Below are 12,493 nucleotides of genomic sequence, written 5' to 3'. Positions count from 1 at the left end.
CGGCGGTTGAGCTGTCGTGGCCTCTTTTGCTCCCAAGGCCCCATCAATTGGTCTCTGAATGAGCCAGCTCTGACTTCAGGTGGCTCTGAATTAGTTTGCTGGGATTGTGCTGGTGGATAAAAAGGCCAGGCACAGTCCCTTCTTGGGCTCCGCTTTGGAAGGGATGATGACCTGGAAACTCATTTGCCTGTATATCCTCATTGTTAAAAACGTATAAGCACTTACAGAGGATTTTTTTTAACTTTTAATTTTATATTGGAGTATAGTTGATTACCAATGTTGTGTTAGTTTCAGGTGTACCACAAAGTGATTCAATACATGTACATGTATTTATTCTTTTTCAAGTTCTTTTCCCATTTAGGCTGTTACATAATATTGACCAGAGTTTCCCTGTGCTATACAGTAGGTCCTTGTTGGTTATCCATTTTAAATATAGCTGTGGGTACATGTCAATCTCAAACTCCCTAACTATCCCTTCCCCCCCACCCTACCCCCTGGTAACCATAAGTTGGTTCTCTAAGTCTGTGAGTCTGTTTCTGTTTCTTACAAAGCATTTTTAATAAAAGTCCAAGAGGCAGGCAGATAGGGAAGAAGGTAAATGAAAAAAGAGCTATTCCCAGATCCTCCAGAATTTAGATGGCAACCCCAAATATGCCTTGAAATAGCCTGTTATAGTGGAGAGCCCTGTTACAAAAGTAAAAATGAACCTCTGTCCTAAAAATGACCACCTTTAAGTCAAAGGAGTCAAGGGAGACTGAGGAAGTGAAGCTAATCAGGAACAACTTCTAGAAAAAAGAGAGCTTCTAAGGTTTGCAAGCAAAATAGCAAGTGACCTTAACTGCTTTCCATTTTGATAGGATTTGGCCCTGGAAGAAGCTGTTCTGGAGGAGCTGACACAGAAGGTGGCCCAAGAACACAAAGCCCACAGGTAAGTCGGGGGCTGCCAGGTTCAGCACGTGGCCACCGTCCTGTCCGAGGCAGGAGACATTTGGCCCCTCCCCGCAAGCCCCGGCTTGAGTCAACACAGTTCTGTTTCTTGTAGCAAGTGATTCAGCTCTGTTCTGAGAGTGCATGTAGATTTGAAAACTGTGCTACCATTCCCCTTTCTTTTTTTCTCTCTCTCCCTTTTGTTTTTTCCTCCTCCCTCCCTTTCTTTTTTTTTTTTTTTTCTTTCCTTTTTCCTTTTTTTCTTTAACACCAATTGGCCCACATGTTGGCCTGAGGAATTCCTTTCTGTGATCTTCCTAAAACTGTTGCCAGACCTGGGAAGCCTGGGACTGCTTGGGCTGAGTGCAGACCTCAAGAGCTGCTTTGGGTGGGAAAGTCAAGGTCAGCAGGGAAAAGAGTGAGATTTAAGGCATCCCTGAGAGCTTGATCAGGGCTACGTGGAGCTCTTTGGGACATGTGCAGTGGTCCTAGACTCTTATCTTGGTTACTTGGCTCCCAAAATGTCATCCTCAGAAACTTTTGCCTTTCTTCCTTTTTCCTTCTTTCTTTTTTAACAGTGGAGATTTTTTTCCCAGGTGGGAGAAAAATACATTTTTTTTTTCAAGCAGGCAGCATTATTCACCAGGATGTCTGGAATAATTATTTAGTGTTTATAGGGCTGTGGCTCTTAATTAAATATTTTGCCTTCCTCTTATTATTCCCTGTTGAGTAAAAGGCTACTGAGGAATATGTTAATGCATTACTTAGTAATGCACCATGCCTGCACAGTTGGTTGGGTGACAATGGCTTTTCCCAGAACTAAAACCACAGTTCTGGAATTTGCCACCAGGAGGGTAGGATCTTCCACTGACTTTATTGCTCTTAACCATTTCCTCCTTTGATGCTCTTTTGATTTTAGTGGAATCCTGCCAGCAGAAGCTGAGCTTATGTACATCAATGAGGTGGAACGTTTGGATGGCTTTGGACAGGAAATCTTCCCTGTGAAGGTAGCATACCCTCTCCTTGCTTCAGCCATCTCAGAACAGCACAGGCATTTGGAAAAACCAGTGTTTATTGAGAGCAGAGAGCCAGAAGGCTTGGCTTTCTTACTGCTACATGGCATTAGCTGGCAAGTCCAGTTTACTTTAGGTAAAGCAAACCCTTTTTCGTAACAGAGAGAGTTTGAAGCTTTCCATGGTCTTCAGCAGAATATCTCATTTGTAAGACAACCTTCTGAGTACCAAACACCAGCCCATTTGGTACCAAGAATTTATCGAAGCCACATCCAGCCTTCCAGTGGGACAAGGAGCAAACATCATGCGTGCCTTAATACAGACCCTCCCCAGCAGTTTTCTTGCCCGTGCTTCTTTTCTTTTCTCTTCTTTGGGCTGATGCAGTGATAACTGTTTGTGAGGAAGAATAACATTTCCTGTATGCAATCATACTTTATTTCTCCAGCTCTACAGAGCCTCTGTTGTGGGTTCCCAGCCCCTTTGGTGTTGTCTGGAAACTATGCCTAGGAAACGGTTACAGCACATCCCATCCTTTGCAACAAATCCACCTCCTGAATTGGGTGTGGTTGGGGGGTCATGGTGCAAGGTCATTTACAGAGCTGAGCCCATCATCCAAACTCATTTTCCTCTCTCTGCTGACCCACTTTACAAAAGTTAGAGTTTTATCAGAAACCTAAAGCAACTGGCACATCTCGGCAATTTGGGAGATGCCTGCAATTTCAGCATAAACATTTCACTCCAGACTGGCTCCGCTGGCTGTTGTATAAGTGTTCTGTTCCCCCTCTGTTGCACGCTTGCAATTTGCCTTAATGAGAACTGCCCATGTGTATCAAGTAGAAGCGAGCAGGGTGTCCGCAGCTTGCAAAAAAGGCTAAACGGCTCTTTTTCAGATTTGTTTAATTTTCTTTTGCTTCTCTAATGGCTGCCTTTCATAGGGTTGTAATCCATTTTCCTTGCAGTAATACCTTATGAAGCCATCTGCATCCCACTTCCATTTCACCAGCCCATATATAGTCATGACATTTTGGAAAATCAGAGTAAACTTTTCTCCACTTCTAGAAAACTGACTTCTCAGGCCCTGGAAGTTGGAGGTTTTGTCATGGTGGTCATTTGCTTGTGTTGTCTTCAGTCATTCTGAACTGTGGGAAATAGAGGCAGTGGAGACAGTGTTGAAATCCACCATGCTTGGTTCTGATGTGTTTTCTAGTCTGTCCTTTAGTGGGAAAAGTACAAGGGAGATACCAGAGCTTAGTCCGAGTGGGCAGATAGGCACGGCTGACTCACTGCCAGTGGGTGTAACTCAGCTGGGCTGCTGCTTTTTTTCTTCCTCCGCCACATATCTGTTCATGACTCAGGTGACCACCTACAGACCACATGATTCCTGGCGACCCAAGGATGATGGGTGGAGCAGCAGTACCCCTGTGGGCAGTGATGGGGTCAGCTCTAAGTGAAAAAGCCACCAGGAAAGTATGCAGGGGCAGCCTGCACATGGGGATGGGGTCCCTTTGGGTTAGTACAGGTCCTTCTTGACCAAGTAACGTTTAAAAAGTGTGTTATGGATATGTCCCAGGGAAGAACCTTTATGTGTAGTGTGGGTTTTTCCATGAGTGGTTTCTCAAAAATTTTCAAGGCTCAGGGCGGGGGTCCCTTCCATTTCCTGACAGGTCTGCCCCTCCCCCTCCACAAACACAGGGCTGGCCGCAGCCTGCATCCTCCTGTACTGTCAGAGCACGTGGGCATGGAGGGACGGAGCTTCTGGAACGGGTCATGGAGAGTCTGGAGCCTCAATCCTTGGCTAAGTTGTTCTGACGGGTATCCGTTCTGTGTTTTTTCCATTGTCCCACCCTGGTGGCCTGCTCCTCCCATGTCCCCATCCACTCCCACCAGACCTCTGCACCCACCTACTGGCAACGTGCCCAGAAATGTCTTTCTGCAGAATTTTCCTTTTCCTTCCCGTCTCTACTTCACCTGTCTTCTTTTCCCTCACAGATTTTTCTGTAATACAGCTTACCTTTGAACTTCTCATAATTACCGAGGCCCTCTTTTAAAAATTTTATTTATTTATTTATTTATTTATTTATTTATTTATTTATTTATTTATTTATTTTGCTGTGTTGGGTCCTCATTGCTATGCGTGGGCTTTTCTCTAGTTGCGACGAGCTGGGGCTTCTCTTGTTGCGGAGCACGGGCTCTAGTTGCGCAGGATTCAGTAGTTGTGGCTCACGGGTTCTAGAGCACAGGCTCGGTAGCTGTGGCTCGTGGGCTCTAGAGTGCAGGCTCAGTAGTTGTGGCTTGCAGGCTCTAGAGCGCAGGCTCAGTAGCTGTGGCGCACGGGCTTAGTTGCTCCGTGGCATGTGGGATCTTGCCAGACCAGGGCTCGAACCCATGTCCGCTGCATTGGCAGGTGGATTCTTAACCACTGCGCCATCGGGGAAGTCCCCAAGGCCCTTTTTTCCTCCCCAGTTCTTGCTGTCTCAGCTTTTGCCATCAGTAGTTGTCTTTCCCTTTCTCTCTCTCTGTTAGAAGACGCCTACTTGAATGGAAGCTTTGGGAGGCGGGTTGAGAAGAGGTCCCTGAGAAGGGACACTGTCATCTTTGTGTCTTAAGTGGGATCAAGTATTCTGAGGGAGGTATCTTTTCCATCTTAGGCCTAGTTGGGCATGGCCCTCCACTTACTCCACAAAGAGGTTGTACCCCGAGTGAAAGCAGGAGGCTGGGTGACAGTTTACTCCCTGGATGCTGAGCCTTGCTCCCACTCTGCTCTCAAGAACACTGGCAGCCGGTTTATACTCTTCCAGGCGGGAGACTGGAGGCACCTGACTGGACCAAGAGACCAGACCGAAGACCTCTGGGTTCCCCCAGACAGGGCCCAGCAGGTTGCCCGACATTGAAGTCTATCATCCACATGCCCTTCCTGTGCTCACAAAGGTCCCAACCAGCATTTAGCATCCCACCCTGGAATGTGAATAGACAGCCGAGCATCATCAACCCCCATGATGCCCTAATAGGAACAATAGAGGTCAACCCAATGAGAATGAAGCAGTGTGAAAGAGGCAGAGAGTCTGCAGGGTGAAGGGCCCCCTGCCCAAAATACCATCCTATGAGCCTCAAGGATAAAAAATAAAAATATATTACCTTCTTGAAGGAATAGAGTGCTTTTAAAAGGGAACATTCGGCAAATAAAAAAGAACTCTCAAAAATTTAAAATATGATATCAGAAATGGAAAACTTAATAGATAGGTTAGGAGATTAAATTAGGAGAAATCTCACCCAAAAAAACCCAAAGTAATGGAATGTGGAAGGCAGGAGATAAAATTGGAGGGCCAGCCCAGATGTCCAACATCTGAACAGTGGGAGTTCTAAAAGGAGTGAAAAGGGGAAACAGAAGGTAGTAATTTGAGAAAATATCCCAGAACTGAGGAACATGAGGTTCTAAATTGGAAGGCCAAGCATGGTGGATGCAAATAGACACACTCTAGGGCTTTAAGTGGTGGAAGTGGATGCCTTTAAGAGAGAGGAAATGGTGGGTCCAAGGCTGCTTTTAAATAAGATCTAAAGAGGATTCAGTTCTTCAAACTGTGTGCGTAAATAATTGCACATATGCAGTATGCAGATATAATCAAACTATGTGCATGTATAATTTTGATTTAAAAAACCAAAAACTAGGGTTAGAAAAGATATTAATAGATATTCATGAAAGAGAAAATCTTAACTGCCAACAAATCTGAGAAAATCCTAAAATTCTTTCTTAAACAGGAAATGTATTGTGACAAACTGAGATAAAAGAAAAAAAGGTATCTATGTAGTCTGTTAGGATGTACAGTGCGATGCGTCCCTTCGGACCTAGTGGCTTTTCTGACCCCATTCCGTTCTATGATTCATTCCACGTATGGGCGAGAAACGGGGTGTGGTCCCCATGGGTAGGCTGCCAGACCGCTGGGGATCTGTTTCATCACAACGATCTTTTGTTGATCTTATGCAGGACAATCATGGAAACAGTGTGCACCTGGGCATTTTCTTTATGGGGATTTTCGTGAGAAACAGAATTGGAAGACAAGCAGTAATATACAGGTAGTCTGATTTGTCTTTCTCCTTTTTCCCCTCGAGGTGCTTTAGCAAACCCCATGGAGTATGAAAGTTATACGGATGAGTTAAGAGGCAGACCATGGATCAGAGTTGAGCTTTTCTCAACTCTGATAAGATCCGCCCCCTCTGCAGGATTTAAGTGGTTATGGAGAAATTCATCTCACTTTCCCTGGGGGTTGGTTTGGGGATGGGGGATGTTCTTTCTTTCCACCTGACCCCAAGAAATGCGTAGCTGAACCACCACTGAGCCAAAGAGTGGAACAAAACTCTATGAGTCTGGTTGGAGATGGGCTCTTCCATGAGTCAGGCCCCCATGGGATTACCTTTGCCTCGATTACCCATGACCAGTCATTAAATCCACACTGGCTTCCTTCCATTGCCCTGAACCCTCTACCTAACCACATGTGCCAGAAAAGTGCAAACTAATTTTTCTGTTAACGAAAGAGGTCTATTTGTGAAAGTCTGTTTTGAAAAAGCAATCAACTTGTTATCATAACTGAAAGGACTTGGGTACTTTTTATTATTTTGACCCTTCAACCTTCTTTTCCATTTAACGTGAGTAGAAGCAGCATAGGGAAGTGGCAGGGTGTCCCCTACATTACATGTCAATGAGCTTGCTTGTATGGGTGCCCACAGATCCCGTCTTAGTATCAACAATCCGAAAAACTGCATGCTTGCTTTCATTTATGAGGGCAGTATGGCCTATTATTTACCGGAAAGACAGCTTTCCTGTGTGTGCATCTGATAGGCAGAGCTGCACGTGCAGGGCAGATGATCAAAGACAGATCTTAGAGGCAAAGCACGGTCCACTTTCTGGAAGTGAATTCTTGGCCAGCCGTGTATTTTCTGGATCAGCAGTTACTGCAGGTCATTTTGAAAAAGTTTTCCCACTAAAAGCTTCCTAATTGGCTTTTATTTTCCTAGGTCCCCACCCTGCCATTATTTTTGTCCATTTATTTTCTCTTGCTCTTTGAATAGAGACATTATTGAAACAGGAGTGGGGAGAGAGCTCTTTGGAGCTACAGAATAAGCTTTTTGACTATTGGACATATTCAGTCAACTCATATACCTACAACAAATTAAACAAAATATATAAATATGTGCAGAGTTGTAACTATACACTTTTATGCCCATGTAAAGCTATCCAGGCATTTTGTCCCACACAGTTCTTTGTAGCTAAATCAGTGCTTGAGTCTGGAGAAGAGAAGCAGACACATCTTGGATTCTGGCTATCTAGATTAAATAGAAAATAGCAATTTGAAAGTTTGTTGATCATAAGCACCTCACAGGTTTTGTTCAGTTTCCTTAGGAACTGCTTCTAGACTGCTTCCTTTAGCCCTTGCCTTGAAACCCTTACAAGATGGAAATTTACTTCTACTACAGTGTCATGTTAATTGTGCCACTAAGGTGAAGTCATATGGTGGAGTGAGGAGTGGACCCAGAATTTTGGCAGTTGATTTGAGGGAATGGAGCTAGAGGAGACCACATATCTCTTATCTCTTGAGACCTTCACTAAGGAGCACATAGCTGTGAGTCCACATAGATGTGATCTAATGGAATCGTAAGTCAGCAGACAGCTGTGCAGAACACCTGTAGATGTATGTAAAAACAGGTGGTACTGGTGTAACGGAAAGCTGATCGGAGGAAAACCTGGAAGGTATAGAACTCATCCGTCCCTGATGAGCAGAGTGAGTGAGGCTAAGTCATCCCCTTTGGCCTGAATTGCCTCATCTCCAGGGTGGAACGTAAATAGCCGCCTTGTCTACCTAAGAGAGTTGATAAAAGAACTGTACTCTATACAGATGCGAGACAACCTCATTACTTTTCATCATTTCAGCAAGCATCTATTGTATGCTGTGTGCCAGGTGTACTTGGTGCTTGGAATACAGAGGTGAAGAAAGCAGAATCTCTGCCCGGGGCACGAGGGCCTATGATCGAGTTTGGTTTAGTTAGGGATCTGGTCACAGACATGAACAGTTGTGATACAATGTGGTGACTGATAGAGGACTACACTAGGCTCTTTCCTGGCATGTGGGTGCTTGGGGCTGAGGAAAGGCTTCCTGGAGAAAGTGACTTCTTCTGAGTCTTAAAGGAATCATGCAGGCAGAGGCAGAAGTGTAATGAGCAAAAGCAGGACGGTGGGAGAAGGCGGTGGGCAGGGAATTATAGGTCGGGGAGCAGAGTGAAGGGTAGGTAGTGTAAGAGATGATTAGAAACTGGCTCCAAGTAGAATGGGAAGCAGGAGCTTACCTTCCCTTGTCTGGTGGTTCTTTCTGTGTATCTCATTTTAGATAAGATCTCCATGAGGAAAGGGAAGGAAATGTGTGTGTGTGTTTAGATCACAGAAATGTAGGCACATTAAACACTCCCTAGGCATTTTTTCCAAGTGGCATAATCAAATCTGTAGTGTACATTGCAACACAGAACCTCTGTGCGTTCTTCAGCCTAGATTCCTGGAGACACATGATTTTTTTTTTTTTTTTTTTTTTGGCCGCGCTGCATAGCTTGTGGCATCTTAGTTCCCCAACCAGGGATCGAACCCAGGCCCTTGGCAGTGAAAGCACGGAGTCCCAACCACTGGACCGCCAGGGAATTCCACACATGACTTTTAAACGACATCCCCCTCCAGCATTGAAAACGGGGATCACGGGAAATGCTCTGTCCATTTGGAAGTGTGAAAACCAAGACAGTGGAAGTCTCTGGCATATTTTCCTCCTAGGTCGTAAAGGAAAGTGTACTTTATTAACAGCAATATCTAGACGTCGTTTACATAGGATTTTTAGCTATTTAAATAGATGCGTGTTGCATTTTATTTCCTTTTCTGCTTTGAGAGGAGGGACGTTTAGCTTTTAAAAATATGGTTAAATCATAATTTGTAAAATGAGACTCAGTAATAACAGGTGACACTCCTATACTGTCATAAATGCCTAGAAAGTCTTTGGGCAAACGCCGTTGGCTTTCTTCTGTGCAGGTGGAATGACATGGGGAATATCACTCACAACAAGTCAACTATCCTGGTGGAGCTCATCAGCAAAGAGGAGACTGCCCTCTTTCACACGGTAAGCAAAACGGACAGGTGAAGGCAGGGTCCCACAGGCAGCTTGCTGTTTGTCTTCTCAACTTATAATATCTTTTCCTCGCTCTCCATGTCATGAGAGAACAAGTATTCTGTTGAACCCATAACTTTCCAATACTTGCCCAGTGCTGTCATCCCTCATTTCTGGAAGGTGGTGGGGACTTCATGCTCACAATGCTGGGGTTTCAAGCTGAGTTTTGTCTCTAGGGTTTGGGTTCCTCCACCAGCCTTATTTGTGGTGGATCCCATTGTCTGGCATGCCCTTGACTAGTCACCCCTGATGATATTGCATGGTATTTTCTTTTACTGGCTGGTTTGGATTTTCTTTGCCATCATAGTCCAAGGCTGATCCGAAGCAAACTGGGTGATTGCCTTTCTGTTGAGTGCCTATTTGAGAGCCAGGGCACTCCCTGCACCTCCCTGCCTCCCATGTGATGATGCTTGGCGTTCGTGCTACGCTCTGCCTTGATTCATTTACTGATTTTTAAAGCACTTGGTTTAGCATTATGTAAAGACACGCCAGATCATCAGTGTAACCCCAGCGCGTTGAGCATAAAGGATTCTTTAGCAGACAGTATTGTCTGCCATCCTTGGGTGGGCTTCATAGACATGACCACCACTGAATTTCAGCACACTGGTTTCTGGCTCAGGGGGTTATTTTGTGCTTGACATGAAGGGAGGAAGGGACGTGTCCCTGCTCAGAGGAATCCTAGTGAAATGCATATATTTGGATTGGCCAAAAAATTCCTTTGGGGTTGTACGGCAGAACCCGAACGAACTTTTTGGCCAGCCCAATACAATCAAACAGACGTTTATTTTTCCCCTGTTTCTTCTTCTCCAAGGATGATATCGAAAATGCCAAGTATATATCTCGATTGTTTGCTACACGGCACAAGTTTTACAAACAAAACAAAATCTGCACTGAGTAAGTAAACATCTTGTCCACCCTCTCCCTGGATCAGCTTAAATTCTTGTGCTTTAGGGATGGTGTAGATCGCTTTTTATACTGACTCTTTTTCCTCATTCCTTGTAGAAGCTAAAGGGGCAAGTTAAAGCCGGGTGGAAGGGAAAGAGCTTTAATGATGAAGACTGTCTTGTGTAGTCTACATGCCTAGGGAGAAAATGATTTGCAAATTGACTGTGAATGCTTGACTTCCTGAACGGATTGGCCGACATCAGTGCCTTTCCAACCTCTGCCATGAGTTTGGAGGAACCGAGCGGTTCCCTATTTGCCGGGGCGCCCCTTCTGTCAGATGTGGAGTATGTTCAGAAGCAGGTAGCAGAGTGACGAGCCAACTTGAAAGAGAGGAAGCTGCTGTCCTCCTCAGCCCTGTGTTGCTCACACAGTTGGCTGACCTGCGTGTGCTTCTGGGTCATGTCACCCGCCTGTAAATGAGAGGCCAGGGTAATTAGAGGAAGACTTGGAAGACGCTAATAGATGTCACAAATCCATGTGTGTGTTTTTCAATTTAATTTGGAAATAAAGATGATAAAGGGAGTCTGATGAGGGAACTTCACTGTGACCTGACCTTGGATATAGCGTGCCGGGCTCACACTATCATAGCCTTTCCTTTGGTTGCCTTCAAAAGACGTTCCTCAGCAGAGTACGTCAGCAGTTGGGACACCCAAGGTGCTTAATTTTGTTTCAAAGAACTTCGGGATGTAAATGCAGGAGAAGAACTGCTTTCCCACTTCCCCAGTGGACACATGCAAGAGTGTGAAAATACTGTCCTAGAGCAGTTCCTGCTGAAGAAGGTGCTGCTTTAGAACTGGAGCATCAGGTCCTGACAGACTTTTTTCTCTACGTGATGGAGCTCTTTCAAACCAGTCTTTGCCATTGGCCACTGTCAGAGTCTGAAAGTATATTTGATAGTACAGTTGGCCCTCTGTATCTGTGGGTTTCATATCCGTGAATTCAACCAACCGTGGATCAAAATATATTAAAAAATATTCCAGAAAGTTCCAAAAAGCAAAACTTGAATTCACTATGAACTGCAGCTCTTTACGTTGTATTAGGTATTATAAGTAATCTAGAAATGATTTGAAGTATGTGGGAGGATGTGCATGGGTTATATGCAAATGCTATGCCAGATGATATAAAGCACTTGAGCATACATGGATTTTGATATCCGAGGTGGGTCCTAGAACCAATCATCCTTGGATACCAAGAGATGACTATATAGTATTAGGTCTGCCAGCAAAGTTTGCAAACGTAAATCAGAAGAGCACTAGTTAGAGAGCAGCAATTTAAGCCACCATATCTGTTATAGGTACACACGTGCATACACACGCATGCGCGCATAGACACACACACCATTCTTTTGAACAGATTCCCTATAGGTCACATCTTTGCAGTTCTCTGCTGTTGCCTTTGATTTGTTGGGGTGTCTTTGACATTAACAAGAATTCTATAGTTGACTTCTGTCAGGTGAATTTAAAAACAAAACTATTTTGAGAAGTGTAGTCTTCACTGTAGTCTTCTGGTTTGATCATTTCTTAGCAAGTGACTTTAACATAAAATGTTCTGAGTATTTGTATTTCTTTTGTGGCCTTTTCTACTTACATGAGTGAGCATCACATATATGAGTGAGCATCACATATTAGACTGAAAATTAAGGAAATTCTGTTTTCCTTTCTACTTCTGTAATAATCATTCCTTTCTTCTTCATAACCATGTATGGAAGGTTCCTAACCTCTTATCTGATAAAAACTGGGACTCTCTAAAGAGCATGCCCCCTACCCCACATAGACAGTAAATTCTGTATATATTGATAGTTTCAGAGCCTCAGCATGGGCTACATGAAGGCTTGGGATAGCCCTCTGGAGTTTTATGAAATCAGCATCATCTGAACAGCATCCTTCTCCAGAGGTCTCCACTCTCTAACCTCTAAAAGACTGTTGTTGATTTTTATTTCCCTTATAATTTGTCTTTAGAAATAAGCCTTGTTCTTCTAATATTACTTTGTAAAACATATTATAAAAGTATCATATGTTCCAGACATTTTGAAAATAAAAAAAGAACAAAAGCGAAATTGAAATTGTTCTTAGCTTCAGCACCCAGAAATAGAAAATGTTTATGTTTTGCTGTAATCCTTAACTCATCTTTTCTCCTTTCCCCTCTTCTCCCTCTCTTGTCTATCTGGTCTTCCTGTACATGGTAAATAATCATAACCATCCTCATTTTTTTTCGACTTTTCATGTAGACAATCAAATTCTCCACCCCCTATCAGACGCCAGCCCACCTGGAGCCGGTCCTCCCTGGTATGTATGAAATCTTCAGTTATCAAGTCCTCTGACTGTCGGGGTGGGAGTGTCCCTTTGTTGTTAACTTGAGGAGAGGGATGACTGACTAGGTCATCATGACTAGGTCATGACCTCATGACCAGGCGAG

At 44.1% G+C, this 12,493-nt stretch overlaps 1 protein-coding gene across 3 annotated transcripts in view; it reads left to right on the top strand.

Annotated features, from left to right (window-relative positions):
• The window catches only part of PTPN14 (protein tyrosine phosphatase non-receptor type 14), a 175,751-nt gene that overhangs the window by 127,236 nt on the left and 36,022 nt on the right, over positions 1-12,493 (top strand). For all 3 annotated transcript variants that reach the window (XM_082615025.1, XM_082615027.1, XM_082615026.1), the window contains 6 exons: positions 858-928; positions 1,847-1,934; positions 5,923-6,011; positions 8,998-9,085; positions 9,945-10,027; positions 12,306-12,363. In XM_082615025.1, coding sequence (XP_082471151.1) covers positions 858-928; positions 1,847-1,934; positions 5,923-6,011; positions 8,998-9,085; positions 9,945-10,027; positions 12,306-12,363 — 477 coding nt within the window. The remainder of the gene's footprint in view (positions 1-857; positions 929-1,846; positions 1,935-5,922; positions 6,012-8,997; positions 9,086-9,944; positions 10,028-12,305; positions 12,364-12,493) is intronic.

Source organism: Mesoplodon mirus (genome assembly GCF_964341445.2).
Source record: "Mesoplodon mirus genome assembly, chromosome: 3".
Taxonomy (NCBI): domain Eukaryota; kingdom Metazoa; phylum Chordata; class Mammalia; order Artiodactyla; family Ziphiidae; genus Mesoplodon; species Mesoplodon mirus.
Note: the sequence above shows the minus strand (reverse complement) of the source record. Positions and strands in the feature narration are given on the sequence as shown.